This window comes from Pangasianodon hypophthalmus, chromosome 28 (assembly GCF_027358585.1).
Source record: "Pangasianodon hypophthalmus isolate fPanHyp1 chromosome 28, fPanHyp1.pri, whole genome shotgun sequence".
In the NCBI taxonomy this organism is placed as follows: Eukaryota; Metazoa; Chordata; class Actinopteri; order Siluriformes; family Pangasiidae; genus Pangasianodon; species Pangasianodon hypophthalmus.
Window position 1 is genome coordinate 13,412,598 of NC_069737.1, and position 20,708 is coordinate 13,433,305.

Consider the following 20,708-nt stretch of genomic DNA (forward strand, 5'->3'; position numbering starts at 1 on the left):
CTTTGGTGGCGCAGGTGACCGAGCTCACTGCCCAAGTGCAACTACTGAGAACCGGACCGGTGACATCACCCACTGCGCCAGCTCCTCAAAGTTTAACCCCTCAATCGCCGCTTACTACTCAACCCGAGCCACGCCTACCACCTCCTGCCTCATACTCTGGTGAGCCGCGGCTTTGCCGTGCCTTCCTCACCAAATGCTCGCTTTTTTTTTTTTTCTCTCCAGCCCCAGACCTTCTCTACCAAGTGATCCAAGGTGGCGCTGGTGCTGACGTTACTGTCGGGGAAGGCGGCGTTGTGGGGGACAGCGGTATGGGAAAACCAACACCCGTGCTGTGCCTCATTCCAGACACTCGCCGAAGAGATGAGGAGGGTTTTTGATTGGGCCGTGAAGGGATGCGAGGCAGCTCAGAAGCTGGCCGACTTACGTCAGGGTGATCTTCCTGTTTCGGATTACTAATTCGAGTTCCGCACCCTGGCGACGGAGTGTAAGTGGAACGAGGAGGCGCAGTGGGATATGTTCCTGCATGGGCTGGCAGAACGCATCCAGAGGGAGATATTCATGCTGGAGCTCCCAACGTCCCTGGACAGGCTTATCGCTCTGGCCATTAAGGTGGACGCACGCCAACAGCAGCAGGAACAGCGGGGGCTATGACGCGCAGTTCCGGTTGCCATGGATCTCCCGGTTTCCCTCTCCAGCGATGCGGTCATCCCTGCGCACGATCTGGAGCCCATGCAAGTGGGCAGAGCCCGACTGTCCCGGGAGGAGAGGGATCGCCGTCGGACAAGAGGATTGTGCCTCGGGCTGTCTGGTAAAAGCACCTGAGCTGTCTGGTAAAAGCCCCCGATCAGAGGTTACTGTCGGGTGGAATAGCGGCGGGTAAAGCCTCTTCTACAACGCTCCTTCTGGTATGGCTGCAGCAGGGAAGCACATTTCCCCCCGGTCAAGCCCTTTTGGACTCTGGAGCGGAAGGTAATTTTATGGACATTCAGTTTGCTCTCCAACTTCATCTGCCTGTGTCTATGCTTAACCAGCCCATCTCCGTCAGTGCTCTCAATGGCCAAACTCTCTCCACTATCACACACACCACCGGTCCGGTAACACTCATCACGTCGGGGAATCACTCGGAGGAGATATGCTTCCTTCTTGCCGACTCCCCGCTCGCTCCTGTTGTCTTAGGTCACCCCTGGCTCTCGCTCCATAACCCTCACATTAACTGGCGTTCCAGTACGGTCTTATCATGGAGCGAATATTGTCATGCTAATTGTCTTGTGTCTGCCTGTTCGTCTGTGTCTACTTCTGTTTTCCAGAAGGAGTCAGTGGATCTGTCTAACGTGCCCAAGGAGTACATGGACCTGAAGGGAGTGTTCAGTAAGTCTCGGGCCGCTTCTCTCATGCTGCACCATCCCTATGACTGTGCCATATATTTATTGCCAGGTAAGTCTCCGCCTAAAGGCAAGTTATACCGCTGTCTGTCCCTTCTAGACCCTGGTCCCACATAGCGTTAGATTTCGTTTCCGCCCTCCTTCTGTCCCAGGGTAACATGGTGGTTTTGACCGTGGTGGACCGGTTCTCGAAGGCGGCTCATTTTATTCCCCTGCCCAAATTGCCTTCTGCCAGGGAGATGACGGTTATTGTCGTTGATCACGTCTTTCACATTCATGGCCTACCAAGATCTGGAGCGGGTGTTACGATGTTTGGTTTCACAACCCGTCCTCTTGGAGCCAACAGCTCTCTTGGGTGGAGTACGCACACAATTCATTGCCAGTGTCATCCACGGGCCTTACTCCGTTTGAGTGTAGCTTAGGGTACCAGCCACCTATTTTTCCCAGCCTGGAATCCGAAGTCGCGGTCCCCTCTGCCCACGCCTTCGTCCAGAAGTGCCGTTGCACCTCGAGAACTGTTCGTCAGACACTTCTCCGGGTGGGTGCGCGCACCAAGGCTCAGGCTGATCGCCACCGGTCGAAGCCTCCCGTCTACGTCGTCGGTCAAAAGTGGCCCCCCGGCCGCGTCTCGTAGATGGGGAACCCGCTTATTCGGTTAACCGCATTCTGGACTCGAGACGGAGGGGACGCGGATTCCAGTATCTGGTCTACTGGGAACTACTTTCATGTACTACGGTTGATTAGTTCATTGCTTTCAGCTGCCACTCATTACCGGCTCTATTTATACCTCAGCGTTTGTCCTGTCTTTTGTCAGTTCGTTGTTTTCATGTTTGTGCTTTTCACAGTTCCGCGGTTCTTGAACTCTGGCTTCCTTGGACTGTCCGCTTAGCCTGTTCTTTATCTGCAACCTCATTAAAACCTCAGTTTACTCGCTATTGAATCCGCCTCCTTTTTTCGCCGTGACACATATAGGATAAATTAATGCAGTCAAGTATTCAAGTACTGGTTCCAGTATTACCACAAATATACAACATGAAAAAAAGAGTAACCTTTTTACTTGTGCTTTATGGGGTTTTTCCTGAAAGGTAAAGTTCTAGACTCAAAGTGCACAGGACACACCCCAAAAAAGTCTCCTGTTTCATGAGGCCTTTCTGCTGATAATGTGGTTACGGCTTGTCAGGTCCACACCCTGAAATCACACATTTCGTTGCTTGCTGTAAAACACATAAGCAAAATGCATAAAACAGGAAATAGCAGCAGCAACACAAGCAGTCAAGTAGGCAGTGTTCGTTCAGACAGCCACTTTGAGTGTTGTGTAGTTTTAGACAATTTCATACTGGTACAACTGCATTCAGGATTACTGCAAAAAGAAGAATGGAGATGAGTGAGGATATTTATGCAAATACAGAAGTTGCTGAAGAAAACAGAGCTGATTCCAGTGACTCTGACAAATCCTATGAAGATGTTTATATGAATGAGGACAATTTAGCGACTCGGAAGGCCAGAAGCTTCGAGCAATCTAAGAGCTCAGGTGAAATATACTCACACTCAGAAATATGTGTATATGTACTGATCTACTCAATTTAATTTGTGTGTAAAATGTAACCCCCTTTAAAAATAAGTGTTTTACACGATGCAGTAGACGTCATTAGAAATGATACTATATTAATTCTCTGTGATACCTTATTTCTCTATAGTACATTAAATCTCCCCTCAAGTCTTCTTTTTTCGTACAGTGTGGGTACGCACGTTTCACTAAAATGCTGTCGACAAGGGCTCAAGCATAGCTGTCGTGTCTGAATCCAACATTTTCTGCACTGCTATAGAGACATGTATCTTTACAAATAATGTAACTGTTTGCTTCGGTTATTGTCTTTGCCTGGCTAGACATGAGGGATTGTGAGCTCTGGAAGAAGCTAATGCTAGTGAAAGAGCTAAACATATGAAAAGATTTTATTGTTTGTGCTGAGTAAGTATTACTGGATTTGTTAAGTAAAGGATTCATCCTATATTTGGGTGATGGAATATATTGTAGTTCTTTATTTTGATGGGAAGGTACTGGTTTGAAAAAAAGAGGCCACAGGGAAGAAATAGAAAAGAAGAAATAAAGACAGAGGAAAGTATTAAAGAAGAGCATCTCATAGTGTCTTTGGATTTTATTTGGGAAATAAGCCCCATAACACCCACATGTGACTATTACTATTACTAGCATTATCTGTTGCATCTTTAGCTGATTCTCTCTCTCACACATGCACACAGGCATGTGAGAACTGCGGAGTGTACATCGATTGAAGATATCTGGGTTTGAGATCAAAAGATGATCATGAGACGATAGATCAGAATTTCACCTTTCATTTACCGACATTTACATCTAGATGTGTTAAACAGCATAGAACATGGCACCTTTGTGAAATGGCACCAAGTAAATAATACTTAATATTTGGTTGCATATCCCTTGCTTGCAATAACTGCATCAAGCTGACAACCAACTGACATCACCAAACTGTTGCATTCTTGTTTAGTGATGCTTTTCCAGGTTTGTACTGCAGCTTCTTACAGTTGTTTGTTTTGTGGGGTTTCTCCATTCAGTCTCCTCTTCTAAAACCTTCCTCTTTTTTCCCCTGATGAAGTACTTTGTTGTGTTGGCAGTGCATTTTGGGTCATAGTCTTGTGCTTGCTGAATCTCCTCCCAATTAGACTGGATGCATTTCTTTGTAAATTTTTCTGCAGACTTTTGAATTCATTCTGCTGCTACCATCTATGAATATTAGTGAGCCTGTTTCAGAAGCAGTAATGCAAGCCCAAGCCATGACACTACCTCCAGCATGCTTGACCGATGAGCTTGTATGTTTTGGATCGTGATTAGATCCTTTCTTTCTCCACACTTTGGCCTTTACATCAGTTTGGTAGAGGTTTATCTTGGTTCCAGAACTTTCGTTGCTCATCACTGTATTGCTTTGTGAATTCCAATCTGGCCTTCCAAATCTTACTGCTGATAAGTGCTTTGCTTCTTGTGGTATGGGCTCTATATTTCTGCTCTCGAGGTCTTCTTCGAATGGTGGATTGTGATACCTTCACCCCTGCCCTGTGGAGGTTCGTAGTGATGTCATTGTCTGTTGTTTTTTGGTTTTTCTTCACATCTCTCACAATGTTTCTGTCATCAGCTGCTGTTGCTTTCCTTGGTCGACCAGTTTGATGTCTGGTTGTTAGTACACAAGTGGATTCTTTCTTTTTCGGGACATTTTTCATCGATTTTTCCTCTTTTCTCAGCTTCAAAATCCTGCTTTTCTCCCATAGACAGCTCTCTCGTGTTCATGCTGGTTTATCCTTTTTAATGACAAATGCAGTCTTCACAGGCAAAGCCCAAGGCTCAATCCAAGAGTAGACATTCAGAGCTGGGGTGTCAGGGTGTTGTAACTGGTCCGTAACTGGTCTCTCTCTCTATAGTCAGGTTGTTGTATCTGGTCTGTAGCTGGTTGTTTTCTGTACTCAGGATGTTGAATTTGATCCACAGCACTGTGATGGCAGTCAGCAGGAGAACACACAGCAGCAGCACACACTGCTGTCAGTCTGTAACATCTGCTCCATGCAGTGTTAACTCATATGGGAGAACAGATACAAACGTGTGTTCATTTTTATTAGAACATTCATAACCAGTATGAATCCAAATTATTTAATACCTAGAAAATCTCATAAAGCAATCACAAAAATACAGTTGTGGACACATAAGTCCACAAACTACAGAACTCCCCAAAACCTCAGATGGGTACTGTACAACTGTATACACGGAACTCCCCTACAGTGGGACTGATTTCGCCACAAATTTTTTTTTGTGGATTTCTGATTCTTTATAAAGGTGTCTGGGTTATATAATGGCAATAAAAAAGGAAAGAAATACCAGGATCCCTTACATTTTCCTGCGTGGGGCCTCCACAGTCCCTAGAATCGACTCTGTGTACATACACAGCTGTACAGCTGCTCGTCTGTGCTAATCTGCTCTGTACTCACACAGTTTCATGACTTTGCGGAAATGTGCAGCAATAAAAAGACTTTAAAATGACTATAAAAATGAAATAATACATCACAGATGACTTTAAAATATATGACTTATAGCTCTATCTTTTAAAGTGGACACTTTGTTTCATTTTTTGTTTTATCTTTGTTTTATTTGTCTCCACTGTCCTTTATGAAAAAAATAATAAAGCTGAGATCACCTAAGTATAGAATCTGCCCATCCGTAATCACCATTCTTGATGGTAGAACCACCACCTAGGCTACTTCCTCACTTATTAGGGTCCTTGAACTTACATTCTCCTTCTGTTATGACCCCCATTCTGCTCCCTGTTATGACCCCATGACAAGTTGAGGGAAGACTCAGGGTCAGTAACTTGTAACTAACCCTGTTGTGACTGGGCAAATGGACCAGCTAGACTGATTAGTTCCAACAGTGGGAAAACATATGTATTTCATACAACCTATAGCCAACAGGCTAGAGGGAAGTTCAACAATAAAATCTATAGCGCAGCACCCCAATAAAACTTCACATATGCACCTAATGGTACAGAGAACAGCAACCAACATCAAGAAAAAAAGGCTGTTTCAATCTAGAAAGGACACAAAAAGGGAGAAAACAAAACAAACTTCACAATTTACCGCATGCCACACATGCACCCACACACACACACACGGTAAAAAGTGCATATCGTCCAAACCAGCCTGGGCATAAAAGTACAAGCATAAAATAGTTATATATAGAGAGAAGAAATTTGCAGCTACGAAACTAATAGGCTAAATACCTCAGCATGACAGGTCCGTTCAACAGCTAGTACATAGCATAAAAAACCTACGCCACATACATTAAATAGCCCCTTAAGTAATTTAAACATACCCGCAGCGCTGGTCGTGCATGACAATGACTGGAAGTCAAGGTGCTAATCCCAGGATATTCACGCCAGTCAGGTCACTCGCAAAACACTTAATAAATTTAGCCACACACAAACACCTGTTCAAGCTCACTCGTACAGCTCCTTCCAACATTCGGCTAGAATCTCATTAGGTTGGGCAGCCTACAATGTGCTCCAGTGAGTATGAACCTTGGGCTGAACAGCCTTTCCCAACACACATCTCTGACACTGCTGGCACCACAGTTCTGCATCCCGGGCCATATTTGGCCAAAAGCAATGGCTCCGGAGCAGCTGCAGGGTTCTTTACATACCCTGATGGCCATCCTCTAAGCAGAACCTCTTCTTGCAAACACTGAGGGAGTAACATTTGAAAAAATGTCTCTGGCCCACCGCCTGTGGTGTACACCACCCGGTACAACACCCCTTCTCATTCAACCAGCCGATCCCACTGGTGAAACAGCACCCTGCTGGAACAGGACAAAGATTTGCACTCTTCAGCTCGAAGATACCTCCCCTCTCTATGGAACCTCCATATGGGGCCAATCACCGGGTCAGCATCCTGTAGCAGGCTCAGATCCTGAGGTGAGCTTGATGGAAACGCCACGACCTCTCCACACTGACCCTCTGTGGCAGCCAGCTGATCATGGCCAGTAGCCAATATCCCCAATGGCGGAACCTCTGTCCCAAAGGCGAAATGCTCCAGGTACTGCCGGGATAAATCATCAGCATTTTGATTGTTCTTCTCTGGGCGATACTTGATGGTAAAATTGAACGAGGCCAGCTGTGAAGCCCACTGTTGCTCAATGGCTCCCAACTTGGCGGTCTGTAAATGACTCAGAAGGTTGTTGTCTGTTAAGATGGTAAAATGGTTACCCAGCAAGTACTCTAAATTTTTCTGTTACAGCCCATTTAACGGCAAGAAGCTCAAGCTTCATGGAACTATAGTTGTCCATATTCCTTTCAGTGGGCCATAATCCCGTGCTGGCAAAAGCAATAGGGCGCAACCTCCCACCCTGCTCTTGTGAGAGGATGGTGCCCAACCCCCCATGGCTTGCATCTACTTCCAATACAAGGGGCTTTTTGAAGTCAGCGTAAGCCAAGACTGGGACAGAGGTGAGCCTCTCCTTCAATGTCTGAAAAGTCTGTTCACAGGCATCATCCCAGTCCGTCACTAAAGGGACCTGAGGAGTCTTCCCCTTCTTGCGAGTTCCGATGAGTTTTCCTACAAGGTGGTGCAGAGGGGCAGCAAGCTTAGAAAACCCCTCTACGTACCTTCGATAATAACTCGCAAAGCCAAGAAAGGATCGTAATTCAGCAAGATGGCATGGACGCTTCCATTCTTTGACCACTTCAATCTTTGCAGCATCAGTAGACACCCCCTCCGCAGAAACCACATGTCCAAGGTAACTCACTTGGTGCTGAAAGAATTTACACTTCGGCAACTTGACCTTCAAATCTTGCTCCTGCAACCTGGCGAACACTTTCTCCAGTTGCTCAAGATGTTGCTCCACAGAAGTTGAAAACACGATGATATCATCCAGGTACAGCAGAACTGACTGGTAGCGACAGTCCCCAAACATGCGCTCCATAAGACGCTGAAATGTACCTGGGGCATTACAGAGCCCAAAGGGCATACGATTGAACTCAAATAGACCAAGTGGCTTACAAAAAGCAGTCTTAAACTTGTCTTTCTAAGCCATCGGCACCTGATTGTAACCAATCAAGAGTCGAAAACCACTTTGCCCCAGACAATGCGTCTAACGACTCTTCTATTCTGGGTAAGGGATGGGCATCATGGCAGGTCTTCACATTCAGCTGTCAATAGTCAACACAGAGTCGAAGGCTACCATCTTTTTTAACCACCAAGACGATAGGAGATATATATGGTAGATATGAATAAGGACTACTGCTTTCTCTGATAATTTGGCTGTCAAGAAGCTGCTTAATGTGTGCCTTCACGGTCTCATACTGGGAGGGTGGAATCACCCAGTATGGTTGAAGAACTGGGGCATGATCGAGCAAGGGAATTTCATGAGTGATTAAATTGGTGCAATCCAAATCTACCTGGCTACACATAAGTCCACAAACACCTTGTTAGTGTACAGAGTTTACTGTGCTTTCTTGTTCAACAGCGCTTTATATTTTAACACACATTAGCCAATGCCAGACATAAGAGAAATATTTACAAAGTATTTAAAAGGAGTATAAATAAGAAGGAAAAGACAAAGGAGCTGGACCATGGTTGTGCTAAAGGAAAGACTATAATATAACCAAAACCAAACTTCCCTATTCTCAAATTTACACTCACTCCCCTAGAAACAAACCAAACCAAACCAAAGATGTCTACCTACACTAGGCTTCCCTCACGTTCTTAATGTGTTTAGGCATCTTGTTACCTACGTGTGGCGTTATGTATGAGCGTGCCCTTTCTTACCTGTCCAAGCTCCATTAAACAAAAGAAGAACAGACAGCGTACATAGTCTGGGTCTTGTTTGAGAAATCACAAAAATCAAACAAATCAGAACGCAACTCAGTAAGTCAATTACAGACAACACAAACATTCACAACTTCTTCTTCATTTGTCACACTCAGCTCTTTCGTCTCTCTGTACTCTCCTCTTCTGGTTCCGGTTCTAGAGCGGCTTTTATGGATTGAACTTCCTCCTCTTGGCAGCCTGGATTGGTTGAGGCAGTGAATGAAGGCAACATGCTCCAACGAACAACCTGTAACATCTATGAAACTTACAACACACAATTACTGATTAAAACGATGTGCAGTTGCACATAACAATCCCCATTTCATTTTCTGCTTCGTTCTTTCTCGGAATAACCACATTTAAACTCCCTCTAATCTTCAGGCCAGTCTGAGAGAGTCCCAGGTCAGAATTTAGTAATATTTTTCAAGACTTGACGTATAACAGTGGCCATGATATAAGAAGCCGAGCAGCTTTAAAAGTAGCCTAATTGCATATAACAGACATTAGCACACCACTACGGATCAGTCCTTCGAACATGATCCTCTGCGTTCACTCTAAAAACTCTTGACTTGCAGGAGTTCTCAAATTTGCTATTTTATGAATATTATCCAACTATTCAAACATTAGGCACATTTTTCAAATGTGTTCAGTAACATTTTGTCTGTTTATGAAAGCCATAGAGCTTTTTATTTCTTGATTAGAACATTTTTTTGTTTAAACTTTCCTAAGAATGAAATTGATACATGAACTACATGGTTTTGAGGCTAACACATGCTTCCTCTCAGACACGTGAAGCCAGCTGATGGCATCTTTGAAATGCTGCTCATGGGGCAGGCATCAGGGGGCAGCATAACACACTCGCAGTAAAGCGCTATCCGCCCAATTCCACATACCTGAGCTCACAGATGCCCATGATTGGATAGTGTCATTGTGATTGACAGGAGAGAGAAAGAGCATATGCCATCCCTCCCACTCTAAGAGCATGGCCAGTTTTGCTCTCTTGGACTCCCAGCCACAGATGGCTCTAGCATCACGGGGATTTTAATGCACAATCAGACATTAATAGCTTTTTTTTTTTTTTTTTTTTTAACATTAACTCTAAACCTTCCCCATTTACCGTGCCAGAAAACATGGGAGCTGCATCAGCTGATAGTTCAAAACCCCTGCACAACTGTCAGTCATACTGTTTCGTATTCACATGTCACTTGGCTCATCTGCTAAAAAAGACATTTTTGTGTTCTGTTGTGAAAATGTGAAGCTCCTACGCAAAATGTGCAAAGGCTGGCAGCTCTTAAATTTACATATTTATTTTTTGGTAGGCATATTTTCCATCTCACTCCCCTACCTACAACCCCTGTAGCTGTACCTGTGTGTTGAATTTGTTGGTACTCTTTGTGTTGGCGTCGTTTGTCTCTGTGTCATAGTCTTCCAAATGTATAAATGTGTTTTTATAGGCAGTTTATTTTTAGGGTCAGATTTTTGTCAAGTATCGCAAATTACTTGTGTTTTATGGGGTTTTTCCGGAAAGGTAAAATTCTAGATTCAAAGTGCACTGGACACACCCTAAAAAATTCTTCTGTTCGTGAGGCCTTTCTGCTTATAGTTTGTCATGATAGTTTGTCAGGTCAACGCCCTGAGATCACACATTTTGCTTGCTTGTTATAAAACACATAAGCCAAATGCATAAAACAGGAAATAACAGCAACACAAGCAGTCAAGTAGGCAATGTTCTTTCAGATAGCCACTTTGAGTGTTGTGTAGTTTTAGACAATTTCATACTGGTACAACTGCCTTCAGGATTACTGCAAAAAGAAGAATGGTGTGAGGATATTTATGCAAATGCAGAAGTTGCTGAAGACAACAGAGATGATTCCAGTGACTTTGACAACTCCTATGAAGATACACTCACACTCAGAAATATGTGTATACGTACTGATCTATTTGTTTTATTAATTTATTAATTTCCATCAATTGAAGATATCTGGGTTTGAGATCAAAAGATGATTATGAGACGATAGATCAGAATTTGAGCTTTCATTTACTGATATTTACATCTAGATTTGTTAAACAGCATAGAAGATGGTGCCTTTGATGGTAGACCACCCAATTTTTAGGTGAGCAAAAGTATAGGATCAGATAGTCTTAGAGTAAATTAAAGTAAATAACACTTAATATTTGGTTGCATATCCCGTGCTTGCAATACCAAAACCAAACACAGACCTGAAGCTCTTACTGAGGTTAAAGCCCAGCCAACTGAATTTAACATCTTTAAAACCTTGTAGGTTTACAGTGTCGACAGCTTTGCCAGTTCTGTAGCAAAGCCATGTCTTATTCTTTGGTTAGCTGGTAGCTGTAACAGACCCTCAGCGGGTGGCTCTTTGCAGTTTTTTTTGGTATGTTGCTCATTTTGGTGTCTAAACGAGGTCATTTACTGATATTATAACTAGCAAAACAACAAAGGTTTTTTTATTGTTTGTTTTTGCCTATTTTCAAGAAGATCTATAGCTCACACCAAGGTGCTGGTATATTTTGCCTGCTGTAAATTATATAATTTCTTTCTAAATACAGGAAACAACCATGCAGGGAATAAATGTTACAGATTGACTGCAGTGTGTCCGCTGCTGCTGTGTGTTCTCCTGCTGACTGCCATCACAGTGCTGTGGATCAAATTCAACAGCGTGAATACAGAAAACAACCAGCTACAGACCAGATACAGCAACCTGACTATAGAGAGAGACCAGTTAAAATTAGAGAGATACCAGTTACAATTAGAGAGAGACCAGTCAGAAACCAGTTACAACAACCTGACTATAGAGAGAGACCAGTTAAAATTAGAGAGATACCAGTTCCAAACTAGTTACCACAACCTGGCTAAAGAGAGAGACCAGTTACAAACCAGTTACAACAACCTGAATACACAGAGAGACCAGTTACAGACCAGTTACAAGAAACTGACCAAAGAGAGAGACCAGTTACAGACCAGTTACAACAACCTGAACACAGAAAAAGACCAGTTACAGACCAGTTACAACAACCTGAACACAGAGAAAGACCAGTTACAGACCAGTTACAAGAAACTGACCAAAGATAGAGACCAGTTACAGACCAATTACAACAACCTGAATAAAGATAGAGACCAGTTACAGACCAATTACAACAACCTGACTAAAGATAGAGACCAGTTACAGAAGCAAAAAGTTGAACTTCAGGAAAAGTTGACTAAGTTGGGTGAGTACATGCTTTAAATGTGGTGAGTGATTGTAACAGTTCCATGGACAGGAACTGCTCTGAGTCTGACAGAGAACATGGTTAACACAGATTATGTAGGCTACAGTTAAGAGTTTACAGATTTGTTGTTTTAAAAGCCTCTTGTTGCACAAAAACACTTAGAAATGTGACACATTATTAGTTATTAGTTTACATTTCTCAAAAACTGTCTGTCCGATCTCTGATATTTTCTGACATTTCTGAGATATTTTGTCACTTAATTACCATGCCTCAAGTTATTCCAGATAGATCCCAAATACCTGATGTTGTTACAACATACTCTTTAAAGTCTTGAACAATAGTTTTCTTTAAGCACTGAATGCTTTAGCAATGGAATTTAAGGTATGTGCAGGTAGAATCATTTGAAGTCATGTGGTCCAGTTTCTCTGGAATTTCCATAAGTACTAAATCAACTACATACAGTAGATGGAGTTATGAAATAAATGAAGTTTGAGAGAAAGACCATGTTTGAAAGCTTTACTAGTCAAGCCGAAGTTTCTGTAGCACATTGAACACTCCATAATACTGAACAGACTTTAAACCATTCCTGCTGGTATACTTCAGTGTGGAGCTTTTAGCCGTAAGCAACCAAGCAAGAAAAAAAGTTTTCAGACATACATCCCCTTCCAGTTCCACAACCACACCTCACACCACCTTACATTAAAGACTTCATCTGCTGCTTGCACCATTTCTACAAACCTCATGTCCTTCAGCACTGCATTCCTGGTGCTCCCATAGGGAAAGGAATTCGGATTCAAGGCTCCAAAACACTTTACTTCTGTCTCTCTGTCAGTGTTTCTTTCTCATCTTCTTTACAGCCGAACTTCTAACTTATAAATGAATTCTGGGACTTAGTGTAGGAAATGGTTCTGAAGAAAGATAAAAACAAAAAATCCAAGCAATGAAAAATACCCTGATTCTTATTTCCTCTTTAACTCATTTACAGCACTGAGATATTTTGGTTCCAGAGTGATTTAAAATTTAAACACATTTTGAAACCAAATCATTCAAATTAAAATTGGAACATTTTAATTTATTGGCTTTTAGGGTGGATATTCTTTAGCTCCAAGCCTTATTACATCTCCAGTGAGAGGAAGACCTGGACTGAGAGCAGACAGGACTGCAGAGGGAGAGGAGCAGACCTGATGATCATAAACAGCAAAGAGGAGCAGGTACATATGCATAGTTAAGCATTACCTTAGTTATAATGCAGCTTTAAAGGATATGTGTGTGCAGATTATGGAACCAACACACTGAGTACATTTAGTTTCTACGTTACATTCATTTTAGCACTGTGCTAATCAGGTTTCTGACATCTCAACAGGATTTTGTGGAAAACTTGAGCAAGAGCAAGAATTATGGATTTTATATTGGTCTGAGTGACCTTGATAATGAAGGAGTGTTTAAATGGGTGGATGGAACATCAATGACCACTGCGTAAGAGATTATACATTAATATACATTACACAGGATTAATTTACTCAGTGTGTCCAGTGCAATAGACCTTTTCTCTGTTGTTTCAGGTACTGGTCATCTGGAAATGGTTTTTCAGATAGTGATGACTGTGTTGTAAACAGGTATGAAGGAAGTGATAGATGGTTTGACAGACCATGCACAGAAACTTACTACTGGATCTGTGAATAACTCGTCTCCAGTAACAGCATAAGACCATCATTACAATTACACACACACACATACAGCAACTGTAGCCATACTATTGCATTTATGATTGTTTTATGAGTAAAAATGTATTATCGCCTTTGCAAAAAAAAAAAAAATCCAGTCATCTTCAGAATTATTGGCACCCACCATAAAGAATGTCAAAAAACTGGATTACACGAGGATTAATACTAGAAACATGAGAGAAATCTAATATTTAATTAAAAATTAATACAAATATTATATATATATATATATACACGTCTTAGGTCTTAGGCACATGCAAAGAAAGATGCCTTCTAAAATAATGAAATAAAATGTTTCTACCTTAAAAAATGCCATAAAAAGCAGTAAACAGTAATGAATGAAACAAAGTCAATATTTGGTGTGACGACTCTTTGCAGCCACAGTTCTTCTGGAGACTTTCTTCTTATTTTTGCAGCAAAACCCAGCAGCCTTCATTACGTTTTTTTGTCTGAAAAGTGTCTCTTATGTAATTTGCTGCTTTCTTTTCCAACATACAGACATTTTTCTGTAACATTTAATTTTGTGCTGGATAACTAATGTTTTTAAAATTGAAAATGCTTGATAACGTAATGTCTTGATAACATAGAAGTCATAAAATAAAAATCAATAACAAAGTTTATACTAAAAAAATACTATAAAGTACTGTATATATTAACAAAGCCCCATGTGTCACAATTATTGGCACCTCTAGAATTTTTTATGAAGAAAATGCATTTCTATTTTTATGCATTTTATATTTTTTTTAGAATTGAATTGGGCATTTGCATTTATATTTACATTTTCCAGTTCACCTGAGTGTTTAGGAACTCTTAAAGAGGTTGCCAATTACTGTTTCACTGGGATATAAATATGAGGAGACAGAGGCCAAAATCAATTATTCGTCTACATGGCGAAGATTCGAGAAATGAAATAAAATGTGTTGACCTTCATAAACCATGCAATAACTATAAAATGAAATACATGCCTGAAAATGCCCAATGCTTCTGCATCTGACTGTAAAAAAAAGCACAGTTTTCATTTTTAGAATGATTTTTGCTTTCAAATAAAGTCAAGATGAATTTTTATATTTCAAATGTGTGTACTTTCCATTTGCCTGTGTACTGTTTGCATGCAATGTTTTAAATACATCTAAAGTGATATTTATAAGATATTGCCAATGATCATGGCACATACTTCTGCATTGTGTATATATAGTGCTTGTGAATAGCTTTATTTAAATATCCTTAAATAATGTAGTGCCTTCTTTGTTTTGCACTTATTGTACTGCCATCCAATGATAAAGTAAATAAAATATTGAATTAGTGTATGATTATTATTATTATTATTATTATTATTATTGTATAGAGGTATACACAAATTTAGAGTTTTATAAAATTCACTGCAAGCCGTATTTTCCCTGTCATTGCAATCAGTATACTTTGGAATATTTGCTCAAGTTGAAGGTACTCAAGGAACCAGACAACTCAGTGTGAACTTTGATCCTGAGCTTTATTTTGCTGAGAGAGAGGTAGTTTAGTCAGAATTAAATAAATAAAGAAATAATAAAATGAGCAAATGCATCAATAAATATATAACCGAATCAATGCATTGTGAAATAATTCAAGAAATAAATCATACTGCACTTATTATTAGAAAATATTATTTCATCAAACTCTTTTTCACAAAAAACATTGTCAGATTTTGGTTCAATGTTAATTCCATAACATCTTTTTTTTTTTGAAAATGCCCTTTTTCATTTCATAATGCCCTTTTTCTTTTCCATAATAAAATGTTTATTCCCTGCTGACAATTTTTATTTTGTTGTAAAACCATCAAATTTCCACCATCTTATTAAGATCATGATAAAAGCCATGATACAGCCATCATATTAAAACCATGAAAAGTCCACATGTGAAAAGTGTGTGAAACATAACAAGATAAACATAACATAATAAAATTGTGTTATTGAGTGCAAACTCCTCTGTCCTGAAGACTTTCCTATGGCTTAAAACTCACTGACTGTTACATAGTGTTGACACTGGAGACTCCTTCCATAAATGTTAAATAAACAGAAATCTCACAATGGAAAACGTCATCATATCAACAATTACACATTCTCCTTTGTTAAATAACAACACATTTCAACCTGTTTATCTGTTTATTATTAGCCCTAGATTATGTAGATCACATGCCATACAAGTAAACTGTTACTATAGTAACTATATCATATTAGACACACATAGTATTGCATCAGAGCCATCATTGTATCATTAGAATGATCTTTATTAATTTTTGTAACCAATAAAAGTAACTATACCCCTGTACATTGTTGTTGTCCTGTTTGTGCAACCTTCTCCCGCATCTTCTTCTGCAGCAAGCTCCTGTAACGCTCTCACATACGTTGTGTAGCGCTTCACCTCCTGCTCCATATAAGCTAAAGATAAAGTACCATCCCAAAGAGGCAATGTCAGATAGTAATCTATATGTTCTGAAACCCTCTGTAACTGGTCCTTGTGGTACTCGAGCTGCTGCTCTAGAGACAGAGTGGTGGGGAATGAAGGTAGGACCTGAGGGTGATGTGTCTTGATGCTGTGTGAAGCAGAAGTGAGTGGAGGAGCAGAGTAACGGGCGGCGATGCGGTTAATGATCGCAACCCATGATGTCTGCTCTACTTCACTCTCGGCCTGGAAGTAGAAGAATCTGGAGTGTGCGGTCTTGAGGCACAGCACATGGGGCCTCTTTTTGTAATCTACAGGGTATGCCATGGCATGATGCAGTCTAATGGCATTCTTGTTGTCTGCCTCGCACAAGTCAGATGTGTCTTTTTGTAAATGCAGAACCATGCCTTTTAGAACTGCAGTAAACGGCTTCCATGCTCTCTGGCACTTTTTGGTTTTTCTCCCGTTCTCATCTGTAACTCTTTTGCAGATGAGATTTCCTGTTTTGTGGACAGTAGTGGTAGGGTTGTTGTCAGTCCCAAATGATGACTTACAGCCAGAATCCTCTGGTATCGATGTTTCCTTTCTGCCCACAGACCGACATCTAGTTTTAACTCTGAACGCTTTAAGCGGCTTCGTTTTGATCGATTTATAGATGTTCTTCAAATGTTTCAGAGGATACTGAAAGTCGCAACTCGCACTACTGAGGTTTGCTAGAAATTCTTCACAAGTCATTTTCCTCCCTTTGTGACTGCCATTAAGATCAGCATTCAGTATGATCATGGCCCAACTCAGGTTGTACACTGCAGTCTGTAAGCCGAGCGGTTGTCCAGTACACATAAGGTACCAATGAGAGAAGTGTGTTATAAGGAGATGCTGAATCTCGAGTTCATCCTCTGGCCAAAGCACTTTGAGGAATGTTCGGAGAGCCTCGTTCAGAGACATCGACCCAAACTTAAAGTACGTCACGTACGCTTTCACTGTTACCTCGGCTAATTCCAGATCCTCACTCAGCTCCCGGATAGTCTTCGGACATCTGAACTCCTCCTGGTGGTAGAGCTGCCTGGCAAGGGTCTGCCCTTTCAAACGGGTTTCTTTGTTCGTCAAAACGCAGAGTTTCACTTGCTGCATTTTACCACAGATGTTCTCATGGAAGTCTCTCTCAACTTCTTCCTGTTTTGGTAATTCGGTCGCAGCATCTCCCTGCTCCGTTGTTCCAGATCCAACTTCTTCCTGCTCCATTGCTCCAGGCGCAACTTCTTCCTGCTCCGCTGCTCCAGACACAGCATCTTCCTGCTCCGTTGCTCCAGGCGCAGCATCTTCCTGCTCCGTTGCTCCAGGCGCAGCATCTTCCTGCTCGGTTGCTCCAGGCGCAGCATCTTCCTGCTCGGTTGCTGCAGGCGCAGCATCTTCCTGCTCTGTTGCTGCAGGCGCAACTTCATCCTGCTCGGCAACTTCTTCCTCTTCTGTTGCTCCGGCTGCAACTTCTTCCTCTTCATCACTGTCTGGCGTTGTTAGCCAGTTTTTAAGCACTGATGGCAGAAAATAATACAACTTCTCCATCGTTTAGTCCGTCGTTCTGCAGTGAGACTGTAGTAAGAAATCAGCTGTAAATAAGAAAGAAAGCTCGTGCTGTCTGCAGCCTCTTTAATATAAGCGTCCCCTTTGTGACGTCACACATATGTCACAGTCCCATGGCGCCGCCCCAAATCGAACCGTTCGATGACGTCATAGCGGGGTGCGCGAGCGAGCATTTGGAACAGTCCCCGAGACTTCACCACAATCCCGCACGCTGCCCGCGGTGTTCTCGCGAGGCAGAGAGTCACGTGGTCACGGTGTCACGCCTCTCAGTGTGGACTGTTGCTATGAGCTACGAGCTGAAAACAATTAGAAACAATCGGCTGCAGTGCGATGAGCAGCGAAAACTTCAGCCTCATTTTCCCCTTTTCACAGGGGGATGAAGTTTATTATCATTTCGTCAATGCCTTCAGCAAAAAAACATCAAAATAAATTCAGATGATGTGCAATGGTGAAAGCAGCTGTGTGCATGCAGCAGCTGTGTATAAAATCTTGTGTATGTGGATTAGAGACATTAATCAGCTCATTATCTCAATCAGACAATTGATCCTACTGGGTTTAATGGCTTCTCTTTAAACTGTGACCTACACTCTCAGAAATAAAGGCACCAAACTGTACTTTTCCTTGTTGCTGAATCTGAGAGCTATTTCTGTGTAATGCTGCAAATATCATCATCATCATCATCTTCATCATCTCCATCATCATCATCATCATCATGCATTTGATTATGGCAGTTTGATTTAATTTACTAGTTTCATGGACAAACCTGTTATGGAAATAAATCCCACTAAAGACATTTTTTTGAGTAGCTGCTGTTATTACTAGACATGACACACTCTCAAGGTCTGTTTAATAAAAAATAGAAAAATGATGAAATGAAAAAGGGCATTATGAAATAAAAGTAGGCTTTTTTCGGTGGGAGGCATTTTGAAAGAAAATAAATATTTTATAATATAATATTTTGTAATAATTATTATAAAAGTATTAAATTATTTCACAAAATATGGACTTTTTATATATATATTTATTGCTGCATTCTTTATAATCATAGGTATATTTATTTATTAATTTTGACTAAACATGTTGTAAATAATGGGCGTGGTTTCTGCACAGCACAATGTAAGGAGCACCATAACCCTGTAAGGGCTCTTTACATCCAACACCTGTCTGGAGGGATGTGGAGCTCAGGGATTGTGGTCTACTCAAAGTCATACTGCCCCCTGCTGTTCATCTAAATGTAGTGCAAATGCCATTCAAGCATAAAATCCCACCATGGCACCCTGTCTTTCATGACTGAATCCCAAATGCACAGAGCTGTTACTGTATTTATGACTTGGAGGTGAGGTATGTAGCTGATTCCTTATTTGGGGGCATCAATAGTTGAAAGGTTACCACCAGTGACTGTATATGTGGTTGGAAGTCGGAACAGGGATTCAAAAGTGAAGCCAAAATGTCTCTGAGGCCCTCTAGTTTTTTGGGGATAATGTTCAGTTGACCTTCATCTCCCCCAGTATTTTTCCTTATGATAAATGCATTTAGTAGGAGTTATTTGATGACAGTTAAAAGGGCGTGGTTGATGAGGTCATTGACAGTTTTTTAGTGAGATTACATTTAACATCTTTTTCTGTAGTAAGGCCATGTCTTGTTCTTTAGTTAGCTGTTAGCTGTAACAGACCCTCAGCAGGGAGTTCTTTGTGGAATCACAGAAGTTGTGTAAGCACAAATGAAAAAAAAAAAATCCAAATTTGATTTTGTGTCTCTTCTGTTTGTTCTTTACAGCTGGCATTTGCTTTGTCATATCCTATACTACTTTAAATATAAATATAATATGATATATAATAACATCGTAACATTAGTCCACTGAGGCGAGCGTAGTGAAAAGCCCAAGTGCAGCTTTTAATTAGCAAAGTGAAATCCACAATACAAATAAAGACTTGCCTTGACTTGAACAGACTTGACTTGACTTGAACAGACTTGACTTGACTTGAACAGACTGCAGGTTACAACATCAATACACGATCCGAGACAATGGCTACATGAGGGCTTTATACACCAATCAAGGACACATGACTTAATCAACCAATCAGAACAAGACACATGAAACCAAGGAAACAATCAGAACATGACACAAAGACAAGGATAACACATGACAAGATCACAGGAGGGGCAAGGAACACATGGGAAATGGAGTCCAGAAAGCAATGGCAAGAGTCCAGGGTGGAGTGCCCTCTAGTGGAGTTCATGGGCACTCCAGCTGGCGATCGTAACAAACATATAGTATAATATAATCTAATTATCAACAGTCATGAAAACCTTTTTTCATTTGTTTTACCAGAAAAACAAATGTGTTATGCTGCACATGTTAATTATGTTGATTCATTGTATATATCACACAAAAACAGATGACAGTTTCATTGTTCAAATTCAAATAGTTCAAATATTAAACAGATTTGTCATCATTATTGTTTATAAAGGAGTTAGAGACCATATATACATTAGAATACAATGGAATTATGTAAATGTTTCATGTCTGCAGTGTTTGAAACCCCCAGTCATGTCCCAGGGTCAATTTGACCAAGAAAAGACCCCTAATGGGAGCAAAAAGTGACTTATATATATATATATATATATATATATATATATATATATATATATATATATATATGTGTGTGCGTCTGTGTGTGTGTGTGTGTGTGTGTGTATATATTCATGGGGAGGAGCTATGTCTAATATAATACGTAATATCTAATATGTTTAACAATTTAAAACACCATCTAGTCTAGGCTCTGTCTATTCTGCTAGTCTTACTGTGTTCAGTGACCACTACTGCAGAAGTGAATACAGTTCAGTGACATCTTATTCAATGAAACTCAGCTTTCAGTTCAGTGAGCTTTCACCCAGTGGTCAGTACTGCACTGTCCACTCATTTCCTGTTCAGCTCTCCTTTATACCAAATCATCCATATTAAAGGCAAAACACAATCAACACTCTCATTTGT

At 41.0% G+C, this 20,708-nt stretch overlaps 2 protein-coding genes across 2 annotated transcripts; one reads left to right on the forward strand and one right to left on the reverse strand.

The window, feature by feature from the left end:
• Window positions 1-2,650: 2,650 nt before the first annotated feature.
• On the forward strand, window positions 2,651-14,976 carry LOC113544325 (C-type lectin domain family 4 member M-like). Its single transcript, XM_034300991.2, has 5 exons — window positions 2,651-2,913; window positions 11,331-11,990; window positions 13,077-13,201; window positions 13,354-13,466; window positions 13,553-14,976. The coding sequence occupies exons 1-5, from the start codon at window positions 2,757-2,759 to the stop codon at window positions 13,671-13,673; spliced, it is 1,176 nt and encodes a 391-aa protein (XP_034156882.2). The 5' UTR covers window positions 2,651-2,756; the 3' UTR covers window positions 13,674-14,976.
• A 1,003-nt stretch (window positions 14,977-15,979) lies between these two features.
• LOC117596325 (PH and SEC7 domain-containing protein 1-like) lies at window positions 15,980-17,695 on the reverse strand. The gene has a single exon (XM_034301046.2). It carries the CDS (start codon window positions 17,693-17,695, stop codon window positions 15,980-15,982), a length of 1,716 nt encoding a protein of 571 aa, XP_034156937.2.
• Between the last annotated feature and the right edge of the window lie 3,013 nt (window positions 17,696-20,708).

Coding starts and splice junctions, on each gene's coding strand:
- LOC113544325 (XM_034300991.2), top strand. CDS start 2,757: ATGGAGATGAGTGAGGATATTTATGCAAATACAGAAGTTGCTGAAGAA. Junction 2,914..11,330: donor CGAGCAATCTAAGAGCTCAG/GTGAAATATACT, acceptor TTCTAAATACAG/GAAACAACCATGCAGGGAAT. Junction 13,202..13,353: donor TAAACAGCAAAGAGGAGCAG/GTACATATGCAT, acceptor ACATCTCAACAG/GATTTTGTGGAAAACTTGAG.
- LOC117596325 (XM_034301046.2), bottom strand. CDS start 17,695: ATGGAGAAGTTGTATTATTTTCTGCCATCAGTGCTTAAAAACTGGCTA.